Below are 25,235 nucleotides of genomic sequence, written 5' to 3'. Positions count from 1 at the left end.
AATTAAAATTTATTGGAGTGGGAGTAGTAATCGATTTATTTCGATTAATACTCCCACCCAAAGAAATTGAACATTTCAATAAATGTAAATAGTTAAACAAAAAAAACTTAAAAAACCAAAATTTTTAACTTTTTTTCCCATTTACTTAATAATGTTTTTAACAGAATTGTGGCTATGAAAATAGCCTTTTTCGTGATGATTGTGACTGCCTAATCCAAACAAGACGCATCTTTTCTATTTATCAAACAGCATTGACATAGATAGAAAATGTAGATTCTTCAAACAGGTTTAATCTTGTCTTCTAAAGGTATCAATATCCACAGAAGCAAAAGTCTAACTTTCAGCATGCTCTGATAAAACCTTGCAATAATATACAAAATAATTATATATCTGGTATGCCCTAGGGTAAAAATAAATCAAAATAACTTAACTTATGATGCATAACACATTTTGCCATTAAAATATCGATAGAACTAAATCGATCTCTTAATGTTTGCTTTGACAAATCCTCACAATAATACCTGAAATAAAATAGATGTGATATATAAAAATGATAATGAAAAAGTATAGATCTGTTCATAGACTAGCCATTAGAGGATGGCTAGTCTATGATCAAGTTATACTGATTTATTAAAATTACTAAACATCAGCATCTTGTCTAGTTAATGCATCAGCATCCAAGCAAATATTGGATGTTAATAACTACCCCACTTCCTGAAATAAGATCTGATATATACAAATAATGAATGAGAGAAGTATATATCATTTCATAACTTTACAGGTTTTTTAGAAAGGAAATCAGTTGTCCTATATTTGCATGTGCGAATTTTTGATGACAAGAAACAAAGAGTGGCATTACAAGCTTTCTGCTTTGCAGCGCTAAACATACCTACAAGTTCTTCAGAGTCAATTTTATGAGGTCGTGCCGATAGTGTCAGGGACTTTAATTGATCAGTTGAGGTCATGTTGAACTGTCGCTCATACTGACGGTCAATAACACTAACGATAGCATTTAGGCAGCTGGCTAATGCGCATCTCATTTCTTCAGTTCTTGGGCAAAAGTCAATAATTGAATTAAAAACTGGATCATTGAGATCACCACCAAAAAAGTCTGTTTTTCTGTGAGAAAGGGAAAGGGCCATTGTGCTGCTTTCAACAAGTGCATTGTGAACATCTTTGACAACTTGAATGCCAGACAAGTAGTCAAGTCTATGACCTGATGCAATGTAGAACTTTTTCATCCAAGGACCAGTCAGTAGCTTTCCAATTAATGCTAGAGCACATATCTCACGGATACCTTAAATTAAATATATGTCATAAAGTATATGATAAGGTAATTATGACACCATAAAATCTAACCTGTTTCAGATGTGAAGCCTTGGAACAAACAATTTCTTAGTCCTCCACACAAAACTACTCCAGAAAACAGAAAACTTTGAAGTTTGTGGAAGTGATGGATCAAAACTCCACATGTATGAAAAAGGATGTGCAGTTTCTTTCCTCTATTGCATGGTATTAATCCTCTGGGCAGGCCATGGTTGTCCATAAAGTTAACAAAGCTTTTGGATCACCTTATAAAAAAAAATTATCAGCAAGTGTGCAATCCAAAGAACTTGTTTGTAAATTTGAAACAAATATGCTAATCAAAAAACTTTTTATGTTCAGAATATTATTCAAAATCATAATTTTATCAGCAAATCAATATTAGAGTAATAGTATGATAAATAGTTTATTTACCTTTACCTTTATCTATTTATTTACCTTTACTGTCCTTGTAACAGAGTTTATTGAGCTGAACAACAATGTTTGCTGCAAAGCAATCTCTACCAAAAAGCTTGCCTTTTGAAGTTTCTAAGGCTTTAAGTGATAACTTGCAAGCAGTGGTGATTGTGTCTAAGGGGTGAAGGTGACAGTTCCGTTCATTTAATGATTTCTGCCAAAAAGTGTTTAATTTTGTTATTGTTGCATGGTTCACTGCCACTCTGTCACTCATTGTGTTAGCTATGTTGCCAATAATAGTACTTCGTACATCAGTATATTGTTTCTGGTAAAAGTCACTATACATCTTAGCAAGATTATCCACAGACTTTGCAATATGACTCATATAGTCATAAGCTGTACCTCCAGCAAGTTGATCAATGGCTACAACCATATATAAAGATTTAGTTGTTAGGTGCACAACATTTACATGAACCCCCTCCTGGGTTGTAGCATCAAAACCAAGTGTCAAATTTTTTGTTGAGAATGCTAATAACACCTAGCTCACGCATCATCTGCTCCACAGTTTTGCGATGTGGAATGTCACTAAATATATATCCAGTGTGTTCTCCAACTTTATGAAGAAGTTGTGGCACACAGTGAGTAGGAACTTGACATGCCAACATGTCATAGATTACTGCCCTAATATTGGATGAGAAGACATTCTTATACTTGGTGTTTTGTACTTTTTGCTGCATTTGTTCTATCTTCTCTTGTAACATAAGCATGTCATTCTGAAGGGCATAAATCTCCACATTCTTTTCAGCAATTTGTTGGCATAAGATGGTTTCTTTATTAGACAGCTTTGTTTGGGCAAATTCTAGCTGTTTTCTTATAGAAAATTTGCAACTTGAAGCTTTTTTAACTGTAAGTTTAAATGTTGGAGTTTTAATTTATTCCTCAAACTTTTAATTGTCTTGTCTTTACAAGCGATAGTCTCATTAAGATGTTTAAATCTTGCCCTTACCTTAGACTTTTCCTTTAATACTTTTACATCCTCTCTATAGTTTTGTGTTTTGGTTGCAATATCACTAGCCAAAATATTTAATTGTCGTTTCAGGACTTTTTTCTAGGAGATAACTGGTCAGCTCTTAACCTGGATAAAGATGGTCTTGAATCAGATGAAAAATGTTTAGAATCTCTTAAAAAATTGCATGCCCAGTTTTTTGATTCTTTAACAAGAAGTTTAATATGACTTCTACAAATCTTGAAGCCATAAAGCTTATTGAATTGTTCAATAGTTGCTTTTTGTGATTCATAATTGCTAATGAGTATAAACAGTATATATCCATTTCTACAGTCTATGTCTATTTGTGAAGGCAAAGTGAAGTTTGATGCTAGATATTTTTTTGCTGCACCACAAAACACACGCATATTCTTTTTGGGTCCCATGATACCTTAAAATGTCAAGTATAAATATTTTTAAAATGAATTAAATTTTTTTAAGAGAGTAATGTTTAATTTTTTTTTTTTTTCAAAAACAGAAATCACTTACTTATTTCTGTTTTAGACAAAAACACATGAATTGCTTGATAAGATGACAAAAGTGCATATAATTATTATTTGATAATAATTATGAGAAACTTTATCATAACATAAATATTATATGCATGCTAAACTTTTTTTTTTTTTTTAAAATGACCATATGATGCATCATATAATGCACACCATCCCATACCTCATTCACCCAAAATCATCATAAAAAATTTATCATAATAAATTATCAGTAAATTAAAATATAAAATTAAACTATTAAATGATAGCATATTGTTATTAAATAATGTAGTATTATTTAATAACATTAAAAAATAACAATAAAATATATTTTATAATACAATGCAAAGAGAGTATTATGAACAAATCAGAGGTGCATCATATGGATACTTTTTTCAAGTTATTAAGCTATTATGATGATATTCGTTCTTGCTTTTAAAGAAATTGGCTATAATGATGATCTATTTCATTTTCTTAGAAAATCGTTTGAAGCCCCCCCCCCCATCATCCCCCATTATATTGCGAAAAATATTAAGCTAAGGTACCTTTTCTGCTACAAAAAATTAGGTGTCTGCTACATAAAATTTTTCAATAAAACTTCGCATGCACATCAAAAATTAGTTTTTAAACTGGGCCCAATACATTTAAAAAAAGACTCAACATACCTTCGATATCAATTTTATATCTGAACTACAACGAAGTTTTTCAGAACAGTTAATTCAATAGTAGCAGTGGTAACTGAAAAAAAAAAAAACACAAAAATGAAGTTTAACTATTTTACTTTTTTAAAAATAAATATGTTGATATGAAATTCTAAAAAATAACACAACAAAATGCATTCTTAAAACACATACGCCAAGTACAATAAAATGGTCGCAGATTTTGATTACAAAATCGGTGCCGTTATTGGATGGATACGCACATACCTACATTATGAGTTATTTTTCGTAACTATCAAAAAATCCCGAACTTATAAGTTCGGGATTTTTTGTGTTATAACACGCTGTTTCTTGTAGGTCTTACCTTTTGACATGAAAATATTTTTGTTGCTTATTTTCTATCGTACACTTAAAAAGTTTTATATAAAAATCAAAGAAAAATCTCACTTAAGCTTTCATTGCAGGTCTTTAAACTTAAAAGTGAATTAAAAAAACATTTGGTGAATAAAGGTCGTTCACAACAAGCGTGACATTACCTGCAACTAATTCACTTTCTTTGAAAAATGCGTGTATTTGCGCACCGATTTCAGGTTAAAAGAGGTCACCACGGAGTCTTCAAGCAAACCCATCCAACCAGTATTCAATGGATGGACATTGTTCAATGGATTAAACTTTTATCAAAGAATCCTGACTGCAGCAACTTACAAATTTTTTTAAAATTTTTCTTTCCACAAAATCAGAGCGATTGAAAAATTATTTAATCTTTTTTTATCTAAAAATATTATTTATATAAATTCTATCAAAATATCTTTTAAGACAGATCTTACTCAGGTGATTTAAGGCCAGTTCAAATTTTTATGGTAGTTCGTCCTACCTTCTATAACTTCTTTTTTAAAAAAAAACTGTTTTTGAAAATTTGTTGTCTAAGCTGAATAATACTTAGCAAAAGTTAGGCTAAGTTGAAAAAAATATTATTGACAAAAAAATGGTGGATGACGCATATTGTCCTTAAACTTAAAGATGAATGTTTCAAAAAATAAGGTTTTAAATTGTTAAGCACAACTTTTCTAGTCATCTACAAGCTAAAAGACATCGATATTGAAATATATTGTTTTTTCATACTTTGATTCAGAAGGTAGGGTTAAAAATCCAACTTTTAATTATTTCTTTCAACAACGCACACTTAAGTGTCGAGAACTCGGTAATACTTAGCGATTTTGTTTTGAAAGGCTTTTTGATGACCGCATAAACAGAATGGTCTTTGTCGGTGGAAGTTATTCGTAATAAACAATATAGAGCGTGTGGTCATTACATATACATACATACATACATACATACATACATACATACATACATACATACATACATACATGCATACATACATACATACATGCATGCATGCATGCATGCATGCATGCATACATACATACATACATACATACATACATACATACATACATACATACATACATACATACATACATACATACATACATACATACATACATACATACATACATACATACATACATACATATATATATATATATATATATATATATATATATATATATATATATATATGTTATTTTTAATTGGTATTTAGAATTAAATAAATTTGGTTAATAAGTTTGGTAATTTGTTTTAATAATTTTTTAAAAGGTACTTATTTTCATGTCTGCATTTAGAAATAAGTTCAGTTTTTATTATTTAGTAAATTTTCTGGATCTAAATAAGTAATAATTTCAAACTTTTTTTGTTAATAAAATATACATTTTTGAGATAAGTTATTATAGGTTGGCACAGTTTTTTGAATAGACCAGTTTAATTTAAAGTTAGTATTTTTTTTCTTTTAGTTGCCAAATATATTTTGACAGCATAGTCTCTTTTGAGTACTTTTCATGATTTCTTTTTTATTTTTTAATGTAGTTGATGGAGCTTCCTGGTCAAAGAAATCAATTACAATTTTACAATGCTTACTATATAACTAAAAAAAAATTATTAACAAGTATATTTTATAATTATATAGAAATGTGATTTATTTTGCTATAGGAGGATGGATCCAGCTTAAATACAACACATTGAAATTTGACTGATACCATGTTTAATATGTATTGTAAAGATAAATAAAACTGAGAAAATGAAGAAAAAGAAAATGTTTATTTAACAAGAATAAAAATATTGCGAGAAAGAAAAAGATTTAGATTGAAAATAAATAAATTAATAAAATCAGCAGCAGTCTTTAGTAGACTGTTGACAAAACGAATTTAACCAATTTGTTAGGAAGAAATAGAAATCGATTTATTAAATTTTTTTGTAGTAAAATTATTATTATTAGAAATACATTATAAATCAATGACAACAAATGCATGGACATTAGTTGAATTAACAAGTAATTTACATAAATTTTTAAAAAGCAGCTAAATAAGTTTAAAGATTATGGTAATTGTTGAATGTTTATATACATCAAAATGAATTGGAAAAACCTTTGCGATTGGTTTTGAAAACATCCTTTGTGATATTATTGGAATAATAGTTTAAATTCTAGTAATAAATTTTTGTTAAATAGGATTTGATTTGTATTTATTATCATTATTTTATTTATTGATAAAGGAAGATTTTTTTTAGTAAATTTTATGGCCATAAAAAAAGTTTTTATTATTGAAAAGTTTGTTCACTATAAACATTTGCTAAAAATTATAAATAAATTGCTAACGAATTTTATAGTGGTGCAATTTCAATTTTGGACATTGTATATAAATTATTTTAAGTTCCTTTTTTTTTTTCAAATGACATATACAGAAGTTTGTACTTTTATTCGTTAAAAGCTGAAAAAATTTGTTAAAAGCTAAAAAAATTTTTTTTATTTAACTTGCATCAAAAAGGTGTGCAGCAGTTTTAAACAACTCACATCTCTAAAAATTGTAAGTACCAAGAAGGTTATCTTAATACTCTATTACTATGAGCACCAAGAAAGTTATCTTTACACTCTATAATTATGACATACTTGTGGAGTGTTCAGTGCCTTTCTTTGTTGATGTCCATTTGAAGCTAAGGAAGCTCTGCAAGTTGGTATTGCAACATCCCAACATATAGTTCAAACTCACTATAAAAAATGAATAGCATCATCAGAAAGAGCGTTCAATTTTGCATCAAATATAAAAAAATATAAAACTTTACTACTGTCTGTGTTATATAGGAATATATAACAATTTGTTATATGTTCCTATATAACACACACACTTAACAAAGTTTTTATCTTAAAAGAGTTTTCTATTAGTTATAATTAAATGTTTTATATATTACTTACTTTCACTGAAAGGCTTTTGCAGTGTTTTGCAGGTTATAGGCTCCTCCTAAAATTTTAAACTTTTTTGTAGGAAACCTAAGCCACATTGAACCATCTCCATTGATGTCTGTGAGGGTAGGATACTGTAAAAGCATTTTACCTAATGCCTTTAGATCTTCAGGGTAAAGATACCTTTTTAGAAAAAATAAATCTTAAAATATTAGAACTTGTATTGTTTCTTTTAACAAATAAACATAAAACAATTTTAGGTAATAATATGTTTAGCACTTTAATTATAAAAAAATATCAAATCAATAAAAATTGTAATTCATATCAATATACTAACAATGAAGTCTTACAGATTGATAAAAGAAAGCAGATCTACAATCTGCAATCTTGTGGAGGATGTAAAACTGATAAGGTTGAGTTTTTTCCAAGTATTTGAGGAGAAAAAACTGGAAGTCCCAAGATCAGCCTCTTTTAATAAAAACTCAAATTTAATGGTTTTTTAGAAAACTGGGTTGAAGGAATATGTGGTGATATTTTAGTAGTCAAAGAAACTAATGGTGGTGAAGTAGATGAAAATATTGCATTACATGTGTTTCCAGCCTCAATTGCATTACAAAAAAAAAAAAGATGCTGAGTTAATAACTAGATTAACATAAAAAGCTAATTATGCAGGAAGAAACTTAGACTCTGATCAAACAAGAACTTCAATTGGGGCTTATAAAAAAACTCCAATTGAGCTCTAACAAAGAAAACAAAGCCCAAAAATAATTGTTCCATTTAATCTAAATTTGTTTTCAAATTACTCAAATCATATTATTGTTTGGATTCCAACGTAATCAGTACTTCCATAAGAGTATTTAGATATATAGAGAATTTCATGTGTAGCAAATTTTGCTAATATACACACAAAAAATGTGCTAAAGTTGCCATACACAAAAATAAATATACACACATCATAATACTCTTAAGAACAGGAGATAATTTAAATAAAGATTACTTCTATAAAATAAATATTTTTCTTTTGGGTGCTGGAATCCTTTAAGTTGCAGGACCCCAGAGCTATATCCTCCGCTCTATACTGAAATTATTTTTTAAAATTTTAATCTAATTGTAGTCACCTGTTATCAAATAGAAATAACATAAGATTGTGTTCTGGAGATATAAGCTTCACTGAAAAAATAGCACACAATACAGAAAGAAAAAAAAAGAATTACATTACCTTCCTTTATTTAATATTTAACACAAAGTTTTTAATTTAAAAAACTATAGCATTTGTATTAAAGAATGCAGATTTACAAAATCATAATAATTTATAGAAATGAATACAACCACCAATTTGGTACAAAATAGAATTATATCTTACAGATTTAGCAGCAATTGCTTTGGTAATGTTAGGATAGTTTGTGTTAAAGGCTTGCTTAGAAATAAATGGGAGAAAAGACACATCAGTTCCTTGAAGAATAATTTCTTCCTCAAAAAAATCAATTCTAGTTCAATTATAAGCAGCCCTTTTCTGAAATTTGCATGCCACTGTGTGTTGGATATTTTAAAAGTTCTTCGAGTTTGATGCAAATTGCTTGTGCACCTGATAGACTCCTTCAAAACACAAACAAGAAGCTACACTGAGGAGTCCATGCTGCTCAAGAAGATAAGGATTATGTTTTGTGTAATGTTGCTTTGATGATACAGAACTTGTTTTTCTAACACTGTTGCCAAAATTATATCTGTATAAAACTTATGTACTCCATACTTTGTGAATGCCAAACAATCTCATAAAAAAAACCATATTTGAACTGCTTTACCCTAAAAAGTTTTTTCATCACAAGTCTAGGTTTATTTGACTTACCTGCACCCTTGAATTGGAATTCATTCAACAAATTATTGATCTGTTTCCAAGAACATGCTATCTACTACATAATTTAATACCAGCTTCATCTTCAGCTTCATCTTCAGCTTCATCTTCTTTGAACATCTTTCAAGAAAATCATACATAATATCAAGAGGAAGCAAAAAGAATAGGGTGAAAATTTTGGAAATTTTAAAGTGATGAACAATAGACAATTCTATAGAATTGCAATTACTGATAGTTTGTAACACATTATTTTTTAATGCATTTTAATGTTTTCAATCTGGGTTTAGTTATCATGCAGTAACAACATGGTCTAGAGGAATTAAAACTGTGTGTAAACCCACCAATGAGATGAGATCCTATGTTATCTCCAAGAAAGCTAACAAAACATACAGGATAAAGTTTTTCTTGGATATATACACCATTTATTGTAAATCATTCAGGTCATCTCTGAATACTTTAAGAATAGCAGGAAGGCTGATTTCTGTGATGTGTGTTGCTGAAGATAACAGAACAACATTTTGATGCTTTAACTGATTTCTATTTCTGATTTTTTTGCAAATTTATAATAGAAAAATAAAGGGAGAATGTCTTGTCTTTTTTTTTTTTTTTTTTTTTTTTTGAGTGTGTTGCCGCAAAGGGTTTGAATTGGATCCAAAATTATTTAAAAATAAGTCCTATACTTTCTAGATGCTTAGCAAAAAAAATATTCTACTTTTCATGCACTAAAATTCCATGGATTTTTAGATGATTTGTCATTGAATTTGTATTCATTACTGCAAAAAACTCTAACTGCTCAATCATATTAGCTGAAGAAAAACATTTGTTAAGATTTTCTTTTATTGGAACATAAATGTTTTTCTGAATTCGATAGAAAAACTTACTCAAGTTTTATCTAAGAAAACTCATTCTTTAACAAACATTCATAATTTGGATTAAATGAACACATTATAATAGATGAACCCATGATCTCATTGAAATCTTTTACCATGTAAAAGTCACTGTTCACTGTTCATCATTCATCAAGTTCATTGAGTATGCTTTCAGGAACAAATTTATTTAAAGCATATTTCAACTTCAAGTCACAAAGGAGCATTACATAGTTGAAAAACTTAACTTTCTCTTCCATATTTTGACTTTTAGTTGCATTGATATTATTAGCTTCTTGCAGTAGTGTTTCACATGTTTGTAAAATAATAAGTTAGTTAGATTAACTGTATGCTTTTTTGATAAATGTGATGTTTATGAGCTATAACGTAAAAATTGCTGGAAGCAAACATGGCATTTATATTTTTAAATAGGATGGATGTGATAAATGTGACTGCTAATTTTCCTCTCATTTATGCCTTTTGAAATAGCAGTAGTGCATTGGTAGATCATTCAGAAAATATAAATAACTTATTTTTAAAATAACCTTATTGTCAATAAATTTTTTTTTTTTTTAATGAAATGCTTTTTATCATGTTTATGTGTATATGTATTTATCAAAATATCACTTACTTCAAGTATTGAACTTGCAATAGTCCAGGAGAAGAGCTATGGTCCTGAATAAAATCTGGAACAAATTCTGAAGTATGAAGTCAAAAGTTATCGTTAAAAAATAACACAGCTACAACATTAGCATTAGCTTACAAAAAATACTTTATAATTATTATTTTATATTATAAATCAATTTATAATTATGATATAAACTATATATATATGTTATTATATTTATTATATATATAAAGTAGGCGCTACTCGACTTTCTCCCCCCTCCTAATTTTATGATTGATTCTGATAGAGAATTTTATGCTGATTCAGAAAAATATAAAAACATAGACCTGAAAATCAACGGAAAGTGCTCTAATTCGAAGTCAAAGTTGTAAAAAATCCCATTAAAAACCCTAATATTCGCCATTTTTTTTCAAAACGCTTTCATTTTCAACAAAAATTAATTACCGTTACATTGCGCAATAAACAAACCTGGTTTCCATAAGCCTTCGCATTATTATTTTAATGTATGGTAACGAAAGTGTTATAAGGAAATGAAATTAATAGAAGATTTCAAATAAAGTTTGAACGTAGAATTTGAGAATGTAGAAAAATTGATGAATAATTATTATTGTATCGTACGCTGGTTTTTTTTATTAAAAAAAACGGTTTGAAGGTTACATTTTCTAAATTTTACATGTGGTAGAACAACTATGAACTGAGTTTCAAAAGTTCTTCTTTTAGGAAAAAAAACTGTTGAATTCTTTTTTAAAATTTATTACAAAAGTAAATTACTTGCAAAAGAGTTTATTCTCTAATAATTAAAAAACGGCTATTTTCATTGCCACAAAAAATTGCGCTAGATAAACATACTTTAACAACTTTTTTAACGTAAAAACCATGCTATTAATGTATTGCTTTTGTCAGCTAAAAGTTCATTAAGTTATTATTTTCAAAATGGCGAATATTAGGGTTTTTAATGGGATTTTTTACAACTTTGACTTCGAATTAGAGCACTTTCCGTTGATTTTCAGGTCTATGTTTTTATATTTTTATGAATCAGCATAAAATTCTCTATCAGAATCAATCATAAAATTAGGGGGGAGGGGGGGAGAAAGTCGAGTAGCGCCTATAAAGTATATATAGGTATATAAGATGTAAATGTTGAATACACAGAAAAAACAGGCATTTTTAATTAAAATTATTATTCTATTTCATTTATTATAAACAGTAATTCAGTCACGTGCGAACCACTTATTAGAAAAATACTAAAATACACTAAAAGGTCATCCGTTAGGTACGTACGCAAATAAATTTAGAATTTTGACTTCCCTCTCCCCTCTATTGCAATACTTACTTTTTGAAAACCCCATCCCCTAAATAGTAGATCAAATCCCCTCCTTCCCCCCCCCCCCCTTCTTTTATGAATTAAAAATATTGATTGGAGTGGAATTCTCTGTAAAAACTTTTATTTCCCTTTTATGGTTCATCTTAGGTAGTTTACTGCCTTGGCTTTATAAAATCCAGGTGCTGGTACCACTAGCCGAAAACGAAACGAGGGTGTTCAGTTTTCAATTAGCTTGTAGTGTTTATCTTTACATTATAAAGTTTAAAAAAACTATAAATAATTATTTTAAAATAAATGTTTTACAACAATTTCAAAAATAGATATTTTTATAACTGAAGTTTAAAGACACTTTCGAACTTTGGCTTTTTGGCTTTTTAAACTTGGGTAACAAATTTGAGTAAGCTTGTTACCCAAGTTTATAAGACAACATCGGTGCATTAAAGCCATTTTTTATAAGAACACATTGTTTAAAAAAGCACATTGTTGTATTGAACCAATTGCTTTTAAGACAACCTTGTTGTGCTAATTAATTTAAAATTGAAATATGAAGACATTCCAAGATTAATTTTATACTTTATAATGATCTTGAAAAGTTAAAAAAAAAAAAAAAATACGGAGAGATAACATCTCGACATAAAAATAATATCACCACTTTTTGATGATTTATTAGTTTACTCATAACCGGCGATGTAGGGTGCATGGGGCAAGACTATCCCCACCCCCGCCCACCCTCAAATATTTATGTAGGTAAATTGGAATCAAAAGTCGGAAAACTAACTTTTTGGATGCAAAGCAAATTTCGGAAAACGAGAACTTTCTATTTCTTTATGGACGTACTTTATGGACGATTCCTAACAGCGTCTGTTAAAATGTCTTATAAAACAATGTAAAACTGTCGGCCATCGTTGCAATAAAGATGTAAAATAACTTAACACCATTTTATATAAGATTTTGTATAAAACATCGTTTTACATTTTGTATAAAAGCACCACTTCTAATATATAGAAGTCTCGCTTCTAATATAAATACACTCGGGTTAAAGTATGCATTAACACGTTAAAATGTTTATCTTCAATGAAAATCTAGCTGAAAACTAAAACAATGGTCTTTGCTATAGGGTAAAATCTTTTATACAAGGCTAGTGCCAAGAGGATCCACGAACCATTGGCGCCCTGAAGCATTTGCTCTAATTTAATTCGTTGTATTACAATGTTCAATGGAGACACGAATTGTTGGCTACTACATTACTTATGTGTAAAAAATAGCTCCTCATAACATAAAGTAAAAGTATAATGATTCAAAAAAGTGCAGATTTTAATCGTCCAAAAATATTTTACTACTAAAACCCTTTTTTATTGAAATTTTTTTTATGTAAGCTGATGGTCTTTAACAATTTGGAACTGTGACAAGTACACAGCCTTTTTTGTTTTGCAAATATTGCTATAAGAACTTGAACCAGTAGTATGACAGAAAAAATGATGATTGGAAGAATTTTAGTAAACCCTTTTTGATATTTTAAGCAGTTTCGTCATTTTTGTAAACATTTCAAGGTGAATCTTTCTGGCAAATGTATGGAACTTAATTTGAAAAAATCCTTGATATTAACGACTCCAACATGTTAAACGTGCTGTTCAAGGTGGAGAGAGAATAACACGTGCTGTTCAAAGTGGAGAGAGAAAGAACGTGCAGTTCAAAGTGAAGAAAAAACTTAAAATAAGTAACGAATTCATTTTGAAATGTATTGCCACTTTTTTTGCTGCTCATCACCAACATCAACAAGACATAAACCAACATGTTTTTTTTTTCTTTTTTACCAAATACAATTTTTTATTTAAAAAAAGAAAAAACTTTTTATTTTGTAAGGTAATTGAATAATCCATCCTAATTGATATTGTCTATGACGAAACGAATATATCGGAGTATTAGGTGCTAAAAGGTTCCATTCTTGGAGTAACCTATCCAGTAATTCGGTTTGTCTTTTGGATTGAACGAGATCGGAGAAGTATCAGATTGAAAAGTTCTAGGGGTTTTAAAATTATTTCTTCAGAACTTATTGATAGAGTGGTAGGACACAATTGGATAGGGGGGCCGGAAGAAATTGACTTAAGATAGGCCTAAATAATCCCTAGACTTAAATAAAGTGCAGGTTTTTAATTGCATTTTTTAAAAAGAATACAGATCCATACTCATTAGAAAAAAAAAGCCATTGAAAGCGATTCGTCTACCGTTATTCAGAAAGAACGCACTCGAAAGTTTTGGTTGACACCTATGGAAAATTAATGAAATCTAAAAAAACTGCATAATTAAAACCCTTTTTTCGAAGATAAAATTAAAACAAAAAAGTTGTTATACCTTTTTTCTGGTATCTTTGGCCGCAAACTTTCCTGCTCTAGGCCCGTATTCTGTTCCTAGAGCTTTCTCTGCAATTTCTTCGAGCCATTCTGGAACTATCTGCTCTGACTAATAATTAAACTTTTGTGTTAAATGCAAACACAATTCTTAGTGAAATAAGTAAACGTAATAAAATGCGAGATTTTCACAGAAAACTAAGAAACTTACCACAGATAAGGTTTTTACTAGTCCTCTTGCAATATCATCATCTCGGCCCTCAACAAAGAAGGATATCGACTTTCCTCTGTTACCAGCTCTTCCCGTTCGTCCGATCCTATATATGTAAGTTGAAACATCGCGAGGCAAATCATAATTGATTACGGTTTTCACTTCAACAATATCTAGACCTCGTGCTGACACGCTTGTGCACACCATTATGGGTTTTATACCACTGTTAAACTGATGCAATCCGTACTCTCGGTCCGTTTGACTTCGATCTCTAAATTAGTTTTAAAGGGTAAGAGTTACTGTCAAGAATACAATGTTAAAAACCCGTCAGTCTTTTGGATTAAAAACGAAGATCTCGTATTTAATTCAAAAAAAAAAAAAACAGCAAACTATCTGCTAGTAATCAATACGCCAAACAAAAACGTCATCAACTAGCAACGAAACATGATTAAGAAACACAACTTTTGAAAAATACAATCAATACTTGTGAAATACGGTCACTTGGAAGCCGCATTGGCACAAAAACTTAGACAAACTTCTTGTTTCTTTTTTCGTTTCCACAAATACAATTGTTTTACTCTTTTCTTTCACTTCTTCGACTAAAATGTCAATAAGCATTTTTATCTTTGGCGGATTCTGCTGAACTTTGATAAAACGCTGATCAATCAAACTGGAGGATCCATCAACTTTGCCCACACAGATGAAAATAAAGTCAGTTTTGATAAATTCCTTGAGGATTTCTGTAAAATCTGTTCTTTTACTTTTTCCAGGTTTATTGTTTACAGCATCGCGGAGGTCGGTCACCTTTTCAGGCAGCGTAGCACAAAATAAAGCTGTCTGTCTTTCTTTTGCAGGTGGTAAAAACTTGTTTAGCTGTTTCAGCTCAGAAATGAAGTTACTTCCCAGCATATGATCTCCCTCATCCAAAACTAATACTTTGATAGTGGATAACAAATTCTATGTTCAAATTTAAAAAGTTTTAAAATATTTTAAGGATTTACAAGCTACGATATAAATATTCTACTTCACTGGCTCCCTAATATAACAGCTAATAACACAGTTTTACAGTGTAAAACAGGTTAAACAAATTGAAACCTCGGATAACGTTAAAATATTTGGTTTGTTTAAAAAAATTAATTAGATTCATACCTCATTCAGTTCAAGAAAATGCAAAACTCGACCCGGTGTACCAACTAGTATGTCGAAGCCAAGATTAACATCACGGAGGTTTTTTTCTACATCCGTTCCACCGTACACGCAACAACACTTAATACTAGTTTGTTTGGTTAATTGTTTGATGTCTTGATAAATTTGAATTGCAAGCTCGCGAGTTGGTGTAAGTATAAGAGCATAAGGTCCTTCATTTTTGCTTCTTGATAAAATCTTTGCAAAGATTGGTAATAAAAAAGCTGCCTGTAAAATTTTATTAATTAGAAATAAACTTTAAAATTTTTGTCAAAATTCATTTATTTCATTAACTAAATAAAAATAATAAAGTCGATAAAATTCTTTATAGTTCTTATGTTTACCGTTTTCCCTGAGCCTGTTTGAGCACAAGCCACGAGATCTAAACCTGCCATCATGACGGGAATGGCATGTTTTTGAACCGGTGTTGGTTTCTTGTGAAATGATTTATTATCAATTATCGATGGAGGTAACTCTTTCAGAACCTGAAAGCTTCCGATTGGATCAGGTAAACGCACATCGTCTGGTCCAGAAGTATTTACATTTAGCTTATCGTAAATGTGAAAAAATATACCTGGTTGTCGAATATAACTTTCAACTGGTAATAATGTATTGCACTTGCAGTCTCTCTTGCATTTAGAACACTGTTCGTGACAAACAAAGCATTTAGTGTCCTTGCAACTTAAATTTGGACATGTCGACAAACTCAAGCCTAAAATATCATGCAAAAACGTTCGGTTTCTTGTCAGACATTTGAGTAAACGAATTTCTCTGTGTAAGCAAGAACGCAGTAATAACAACACAGTGAGAGAATCATTTTTTTTTTTTCAAATTTCCCCGTTTTTTAAATTGTTTAAGAACTCATATTCTTTTAAATTCCTTTTTTAAAATAAAATTTGCAAGTATCAGAGGGTGAATATACCTTGAAGAAGGTCAGCTAATTCTTTATCGTCCATTGTTCAAGGTTATGCTATAAAACAAGTGGATTCTGAAAAAGGAAAAATACTGTAAAAAGTTTTAAAACAATCGACAAAATGTTAAATGTTTTTCTGGCGCCTATTCATTTTTATTCATTCCAACACTCTATATATATTCCTATATATCCTATTATTCTATATATAATAGAACCATGGGTTGCATTCTAATTGAAAACATTAATTTTAAAAAATTTAACCAAAAGCTAATTTCTTTAAAGCCTTCTCCTTTAAGGTGAGTTTCCACTCATCTGTTTTAGCTATGGAAAAGGGAAAGGAACGGGAAAAGTAATCACATGAGCATGCGCAGCTTGTAATTTAATTTGAAAATTTATCACTGCCCATGGTCATGCGATTAGTTTTCCCATCCCGTTCCCTTTCCCGTAGCTTAAACGGATTAGTGGAAACTCACCTTTACACATGCGGTGTTCATTGTAAACCTGATTACCAAAACGAAACGCGTCACTTTATCAAATAATTTTATCATGAGATGTAAGTGATTAAGTTTAAATTTGAAGTTTGATTTAAGAATTTGGCAGATATAGTGATCATGCATATCGTATTGATGACAGTATGTTATCAGTACTTGGAATGATCATTAGGTTATCACTTTTAAACCTTTTTATCTTTTTAGCTCGAACTTCAGCAGGGCCATAGTTTTATGTTGTTGAACCAACGCATTCTAAGCGGTTATTAATTTTAACAAACTTTACTTTTTGATGATTTCTTTTTTAAAACTGTTGATGCCGTTTTTTGTTTTTATAAAACCAATAATTTGTAAAGTTGTGAGTCGAAGATAAACAATGTTTATCACATGTAATGCTTGAAAACGAGGTTATGCAATCTCGATATGTTATTGAAATTTCAAATATTTAGAGTGTTTACTAAAAAGGTATTAGAAAATTATTTGGAACTTGTATGTGAATATTTAAGGAAGATACCTTCGTTCATCAAAAGTTAGAAAATGATTTTTACAAATTTACTCACTTTCTTTTCTTCTTCTTCGTCTTTCTACGCTAATTAAAACTTCAAAAATTATTTGAGTTTGTGTAAAATTCTTAGAACTGAAACGTTGTGCGAATTTTCATTGGCTGAAGTTTTTATTAGTTTTAGGGGGTAGATTAAACTTGATTGAAATATAATAGGCAAATAATAATGAGCAAATTTAACAAATGCTTACAATTATATATTTGTTACTTCTCAATGTATGTCTAAAATTTTTAAATTATTAAGGTTTAAAGTTTTCTCCGAACCTTAGTTTGATTTTCATAAAAATGAACTCCGTGACGAAAAACTATTAAGTTACGTGTGAATAAACTGTTTCACCGCACCGCGTCGAGCTCAGCCGAAATTATTGAGGGTCATTTAAAAACTTTTCTGTCGGTTGTTGCTGTCTATTTTTTTGTTTTTGTTGTTTTGTTTTTTTTTTTGTTTTTTTTTTTTTGTTTTTTTGTTTTGCAGTATTCACATTAAAAACTTTTGAAAATTTTTAAGTTTTTACATTTAAAAGTGCTAAATACAAAAAAGTGATAAATATTTCTAATCTGTTTAGTATCATGCCCGTGTTTCCTTGACCCCCTTATACAAATCTAAACACCAATATTTTAGAATATCGATCAGTTAAAATTGTTATAGATATGATTTGTTGTTGCTTCAATTTGTTAGGAAAGTTTTTTTCTAAGAAGCTTGTTTTTCTAAGGAAGTTAGCAAAACATACCTTTTTATGTTTGTAATGTTCAAAATTATAAATTATCATTAAGAATCATTAGAAAATTAAAAATAGATTTTCACAAGTTTAACAAATGTTTGCTCACCTGATTTTCGTTTCCTTTTCTCTTTGCACTTCGCTTTCTTTAAAAAGACGGAAAATATTTGGTTCTTGGAATTAAACAAATCGTTTCCATTAAACTTCGAATTGAACCATTAAGATTAAAGAGTTTTAATTTCTCTCAGGGGGTTGATTTGCTTCGCGTAAGATTTAGACAGCGGCTAACAGGATGATTACAAGTTAAAGTTAATTTTCTCACTTTTGCTTTTTTATTAACCAATTATCAAGGGATTTTTGTTTTAGATTAACTTTAAATTAATCTTATTGTTCACTGCAATGAAAAAGTTTTAAGCTTCGTGACGAATATCAAAATATATCAAGGTTGGATGAGTAATAAGCGATTTTATTATCTAACTAAATTGCGTGAAGTTATATTCGAAGAGATTCTGAAAAATCGATTACTTCTCATAAATTAGTTATTCTTTATTGTTGAACTCTGTAATTTTTATTGCTAATTTACTTGATGAATAATAATGTCCCAAAGCTGTTTTGTGGCGAAAAATGAACACGAACCTACGGTCGTGAAGCATGCCGTAAGTGAAACTGAACCCGGACGTATTGTCGTGAAATATGCCGAGTTTTTCAGAACAACGGCAATTTTCAAAAACATTCTGATTGTTTATTTTTTTAAGCTTTTAGAGGGATGAAATTTTTTTAATCAAAACAAAGTTTAATGACTTCGGCGTTGTGGCTAAATCTTGGTAACCTCAAGAGCTTTTCAAGGAAATTTCTTTGAAAAAACGGAATGAAAATTTTTGAATGATTATTGAAGATAAATTCATAATTTTTTTTGGTAAGAATAAAATATGCATTAAGACTATAAATCTAGCTGTAAACTAAAATAATGCTTAATTGCAATAGGGGAAAATCTTTAACACAAGACTAGTCCTAAAGGAATCCATGAATCTTTTGCGCCTTGAAACATTAGCTCTAATTTAATCGTTTGTAATCAGTGATTGCTTCTTGGATTTGAGGATGTCCTTAATGTAACAAAGTCCAAAACCTTCAATAAAGTTCACAAATAATGGTTGCAAGATTTTTTGACACCAGTGACAAAAGCAACCTATAAGCTGTTTATCTTACTCGACTGATGTCAAAGGAGAAAGAGGGAGTACGACAGACAACAGTTTTAGTAATAAATGATAATTGAGTATTTTTGGACTTAAAATTACGAAAAAAATTAACCGAAATGTAAAAAACGTATCTCAGATGTTTAGGAAAAGATTTATTTTGTTATTGTTAACATTTTTAGTTAACATTAGTCTTTAAAATGTTGCTTTTGAGGTTTTTAAAAGGGACTGCGTTGGTAATGGGCTTTGACAAACTGATCATCCTTTACAATAATAATTTGGGTTTTTATAGTGGTTGTAGGTAGTTTTATAGCGGCTGTAGGTAGTTTTATAACGGTTGTAGGTAGTTTTATTTCGGTTTTAGGTAAATTTATAGCGGTTGTAGGTAGTTTTCTTTTATTTGGCGCAGATAAAAATTCACACTCTCAATCGTTATGCAAAATTCTTCACACTTTATAATTCTTCACACGTCATACGTTATTTCACACGTTATTTTAGGCAACAAAACGGTTAAAATAAAATGTGAAGAATTTAGAGATCCCATGAATATGATGTGATATTTATTGTTAATAAATTAAACCAATGGGATGAGTTAAGAAACATCAATCATAAACTTGCTTTGTAAACTTAATCGATATCAGTACCAAATCAAATTTTAAGTTGAAAAATAATGAAAATGAAATATTTCTTGCAAACGCGTTGATCGGCCAACATTTTGCTGACAAAGGCTTGTATAATATTTTGCATGCCAGAAAGCATTCATAATTGAATGGAAAATGTCTTTATTACATAAAATTGCTTTGAAAAAATCATTTGTTGATCTGTTTTAGTGTTTTGTATAGTGTTGTGACCAAAACTAAAAGTTGTAACTAACTTAACTAAAAAAACCGTAACTAAAATTAGCCGACTAACTTTTTAGTCTAACTAAAGTTAGTCGACTAACTTTTAGTCTAACTAAATTTAGTCGACTAACTTTTTAGTCTAACTAAAATTGGTCGACTAACTTTTTAGCGTAACTAAAATTAGTCGACTAACTTTTTAGTCTAGCTAAGTTAAGTCGACTAACTTTTTAGTCTAACTAAATTTAGTCGACTAACTTTTTAGTCTAACTAAAATTAGTCGACTAACTTTTTAGCGTAACTAAAATTAGTCGACTAACTTTTTAGTCTAGCTAAGTTAAGTCGACTAACTTTTTAGTCTAATTAAAATTAGTCGACTAACTTTTTAGTCTAACTAATATTAGTCGACTAACTTTTTAGTCGACTAACTTTTTAGTCGAACTAAATTTAGTCGACTAGGCTTTTAATTTGCCAAAAATATATTGTTACTTTTACCCAAAAAATACTTTTTTTAAATCTTGTTATTTGTTAGTTGTGAAGTGGTTTGGGCGCCATTTTTTTAATAACAAATTGCTGTAAGTTACAATTTACATCTCCAGGGCATCTTTTTCAAGGTCGATTTTCAGAGTTTTTCAAGTTTTTGGAGAAAGGTTTGCGACAGATACACTTGGAATTTTGTAATAAAACTTATCTAAATAGTCCCCCGTTATTGTTAAGTACTTGTTTTAAATTTCAATGAAAAGCGGTTCAGATCTGGATTTTTTCAATTTCTAGTTAAAGGGAATTATAACTTATAAAACACATGTGAAATCAATTTATAAAAAAAAAATGCTGCCATGTTTTTGAAAGGCGTGTCATGTGCAGAAGCATTTTCGGATTTCCTTTATATAATACCTGCAATGATTTTTTGAGGTAATAATACCTAATTTATTTCGTTCTACACTCATAAAAACGCAGTTTTTACAGTGACGACAATATGATTGCAATTGTTACGGAATTAATGTTTTTTATTATTTCTGTATTGTGTGGTTGAATATATATCTTGTTCAACTCTCAAATTTTTTTTTTTAAGTTATTAAAATGCTAATAACTTATCATGTTTTTGGTATATAATATCAGCTGCTTTTGACGGAGTTGTGCTACTAACAAACCAATTTTTATTTAACTCAATAAAAGAAAATGTGGGGTATAAAACATTTTCATTATCTAATTGTCACAAATTATATAACGTATTTTAAATTTCTTAAAAACAATAAATCTTAATGAATGTCTTTAAGTTGATTTATTTGTCATAACTCATGTTATGTGTAAAATCAAGACGACGATGATTTCATTACAGTTATGTATTTCTCTCTCTCTTTCTCAGCTTTTACAATTTATATAGGTTTTTCAAATTCATTGGGTACAATGAATTTTGTACAATGAATTATACAATGAATATGACGCATGCACAACGCTTCTTCTGGCGCGACGCAATGATGCAATTTTTTTACGCTAATTACAACATTACGTTCATATAATTTTTCAACACAACAAAATTTAAGGAATGTCTTAACTGACACCTCAAAGTAATGGTTTCCCGCTATATACTAGATAAACCGTTATTCTCAAAAATATCTTTAAACTTACTTTAAGAAATTGTATTTTAAACTATGTCGAACAATAATACGTTTTCTCCAATTGAATATGCTGCTCCAATATCTGATTTAAAGAAAAGATTGGATAAAAGAAAGACTATAGATGAACAAAACCCTGTAAATCATAACGATAGCGAAACAAGTTCAAGTTTTTCATCCGGTCAAACAGATATTGAAGTTGATACTCAGTCCATTGAAGAAGCAGCTAAAACTACATACGAATATTACTCAATCGAGGAGGAAACATCAAAATGGATATGCAATCAATGTCATAATAACAGACCTAAAAAGTACTCATGTAAAACATCAAAGAGTATACTAGATTACCATCTTGAACATGATCACGAAATAATAACGCCGAAAAAAAAACGAACTACAAGTGGCTTGTCAAAAGAAATTAGCGATAAGATTGATAGAGCTCTTTTAATTTTCATTATTGCTTGTTGTCTTCCATTTATGTTGGTAGAAAGTAATGCATTTAAAGAATTTGTTTTGTGTTTAAATCCAAAGTATAAAGTGCCTTGCCGAAAAAAGTTAAGATCTCTTTTAACTGAGTTATATCGAGAAAAAGTTGAACTTTTGAAGTCAAAATTATTATCAATTAAAGTTTTATCTATAACTACTGACGGATGGACGTCCTGTCAAAACTATAGTTACATATCTGCAACTGCACATTTCATTTCTGACAAAACAAATTTCATCAGTTTTTGTTTGGGCTTTGCATACATTAATGGCCGCCATGATGCAGAAAATTTAAAAGAGGCTTTGCTGAAAATCGTAGAAAAATTTAAAGTGGATGATAAAATAATGAGTGTAGTATCAGACAACGCCAGTAACGTACGCAACTGTCTAAATTCTTTAAAAGTTTGTTTAAACATTCAATCAATAAGATGTATGGGACATGTTTTGCAATTAGTTGTTAAAAATGTCATAGTTTTAGTTGAAGAAGGTGAAAAAGATAATTCGTCTAAATTCTTTTTCATTGCAAGAACGTTAACTAAGTGCAGGAAAATTGTTACATCTTTCAATCATTCTTCTCAACTTAATGATTTATTAGAAGAAAGTCAAATGCGACAAGGTGTCGAAAGAAATCACATACTTCATTTGATTCAAGATGTGAAAACTCGTTGGCACTCTACGTTTCTCATGGCAGAGCGAATGCTTAAGCTTCACTCCTACGTAAAAGATATTTTTAATTCGAAGCAACAATACAAAGATATGAGAAAATATTTACTCGATGAAGATGAAATTGTAAACTTAAAAGAAACAGTAAATGCTTTATTAAGCTTTCATCAAGTAAGCGTTTTACTATCTGGCGATAGGTATGCAACGTGTTCTTTAATTATTCCAAGTATAAAGTACCTTGAGAAGCAGCTAATTAAAAATAAAAGTGAAACTCCTCCTTTAATTGTAATATTGAAAACACATTTGTTAGAATCTTTACAAACTTACAAAGATTCATATGAATTAGAGAATAATTCCTTTTTATTGTGTGCCACTTTTTTGGATCCAAATTATAAAAGTTTTCAATTCTTTGAAAAGTACGAAAAAAAGAAATATTTAAAAAGCGTGAAAGAATTTTTGTCAGATTTTTATCTCGCAAAAAGAGTTGGTGAAATAATTCCAATTAAAAAGGTGACAATGGAATCAAAAAAATTTAAGTTGTCATTTGAGGATGAAGAAGATGATTCCGGAAGTGATAGTGACAAAAATGTAACCTTAGATTTAAAAAAAGAAATCAGTGAGTATATAAAATTGTCAGTGCACGAACAAAATGTTTTAGAATTTTGGCATCAAAATCAATATGTTTTTCCATTATTGTATTGCATTTCAACGATGATTTTATGTACACCTGCTACCAGTGCACCAAGTGAGCGCCTTTTTTCTGACGCATTAAACAATTTGTATGCTAAGCGAAACAGGATGACGGCGGAATGTTTTCAAATGTTGATGTTTTTGTACGAAAATTTGGAATTTTTTAATTTGGTTTAAAGTTAGTGCAATTTAATCAAAGTAATACGGAAGTATCTTGTTGTAATAATTATTTTTGAATTTATTTTATTGTTCTTGAATAAAAACTCTTAAATTTAGAACTTGAACTTGTAGTTGCGTCATTGTGTAATTCATTGTGCACAACGAATATGTAGTTCGATGACTATATATGGTTCATTGTGCACAATGAATTTAAAAACGATATATAAATTATAAAAGCTCATCAAGCAGTCGTCTTGATATTACAGAACTGTTTTGTTTTAAAAACAATCTAATAAGGTTGCAATATGTTTAAATTTTTTGCAAAGTATCATCTGATTTTTAATTTTTCCTTAAAAATCCAATTGCTTAATTAGACTATAAAATTAAGTGCAAAATATGAACGTTGCAAGTCTTTCCGATTCTATGTTATTTAAATTTAAATTTTTTTACATTTGTAAATGTATTTTACATTTTAATGTATTAATTATGACCCACCCAAGTTTATACTTTCTTTATATTATAAAGAAAAGGTAAGGTTAATGAACTAATTCATTAACCTTACCTTTTCTTTATAATTCTATAAAAAATGGCGTCTCAAATGCGGTTTATTTAAGTTGATATTTCAAACTTACTTTTTAAATAATATAGCTTCGAGTTGACTTCAGATCTTACTTTTCACGCAAAAACTCTTATTTTCTTATAAACTATCTACTCCAGCTTGAAGCAATTTAATGACAAAAATTACTGCTGCCTAGTATGCAGCCATAATTAATATAATTACATGAATTTAAATACAACTAAAAAGTAAATTTTTGACACATTTGACAACAAACATTATTTTGGGAAAAATAAATCGTATCTTAATTTTTTTTTAACAAAAAGTTAAATGTACTTTAAAATGAGAGATTTTATTCTGCATTTTGTAAGTAATTAAAAAGTGATAAGAAATTTTCTGGTTTGATGAAGCGACTGCAGCCATTTAATAGAATGTTTATCTTATTCTTCTGTTATTAAAAACGATTTTAATTGCGGAGGTTGCATTTTTAAATGCGGACGATTAGCTTCTCTGTAAATGTTATTAAATGTTTTGCATTTTAAAAACTCTATCAATACGCTTAACATTTGGTATGCGTTTTATAATAAATAAGTTGCCGAAGCTTAAATGTACTTAACCCTTTATTAGTCGAATATTGAAAAAACTATTAAAAAAATTATTTAAATAATTTATTTTAATGAATATTACAACATCGAATAGAATAAGACAATCACAACATTGACTAGAATAAGAAA

General features: G+C 29.3%; 2 protein-coding genes and 1 pseudogene across 6 annotated transcripts in view; 1 reads left to right on the top strand and 2 right to left on the bottom strand.

Annotated features, from left to right (window-relative positions):
* Positions 1–767: 767 nt before the first annotated feature.
* On the bottom strand, positions 768–10,965 carry LOC149877224 (uncharacterized; annotated as a pseudogene). The gene is made up of 8 exons (XR_016447952.1): positions 10,559–10,965; positions 7,560–9,181; positions 7,222–7,392; positions 6,919–7,017; positions 3,918–3,990; positions 1,762–3,155; positions 1,360–1,571; positions 768–1,297 (listed from the first exon to the last, which is right to left on the bottom strand). The product of XR_016447952.1 is annotated as an uncharacterized LOC149877224 (transcript).
* A 3,023-nt stretch (positions 10,966–13,988) lies between these two features.
* LOC149877223 (putative ATP-dependent RNA helicase DDX4) lies at positions 13,989–18,597 on the bottom strand. Of its 4 annotated transcripts, none has more exons than XM_090074011.1 (8): positions 18,412–18,597; positions 16,546–16,611; positions 15,968–16,335; positions 15,588–15,851; positions 14,923–15,395; positions 14,439–14,709; positions 14,232–14,339; positions 13,989–14,145 (listed from the first exon to the last, which is right to left on the bottom strand). In XM_090074011.1, exons 2-8 carry the CDS (start codon positions 16,577–16,579, stop codon positions 14,107–14,109), a joined length of 1,557 nt encoding a protein of 518 aa, XP_089930137.1. In that variant the 5' UTR covers positions 16,580–16,611; positions 18,412–18,597; the 3' UTR covers positions 13,989–14,106. The 4 variants fall into 4 exon arrangements, with proteins under 4 accessions (XP_089930137.1, XP_089930139.1, XP_089930138.1 ...); XM_090074013.1 differs by having other exon boundaries at positions 16,546–16,593; positions 18,412–18,492; XM_090074012.1 differs by lacking the exon at positions 18,412–18,597 and adding an exon at positions 17,585–17,644.
* The window catches only part of LOC149877220 (bcl-2-like protein 1), a 25,087-nt gene continuing 16,831 nt past the window's right edge, over positions 16,980–25,235 (top strand). The window contains exons 1-2 of the mRNA XM_090074018.1: positions 16,980–17,089; positions 17,232–17,286. The gene's annotated coding sequence lies outside the window, so the exon portion shown is untranslated. The remainder of the gene's footprint in view (positions 17,090–17,231; positions 17,287–25,235) is intronic.

This window comes from Hydra viridissima, unplaced genomic scaffold, assembly GCF_058129835.1.
Source record: "Hydra viridissima isolate aposymbiotic clone 2 unplaced genomic scaffold, HvirCarnegie_v1 scaffold_16, whole genome shotgun sequence".
NCBI lineage: Eukaryota > Metazoa > Cnidaria > Hydrozoa > Anthoathecata > Hydridae > Hydra > Hydra viridissima.
This window is presented reverse-complemented; position numbering and strand designations above follow the sequence as displayed.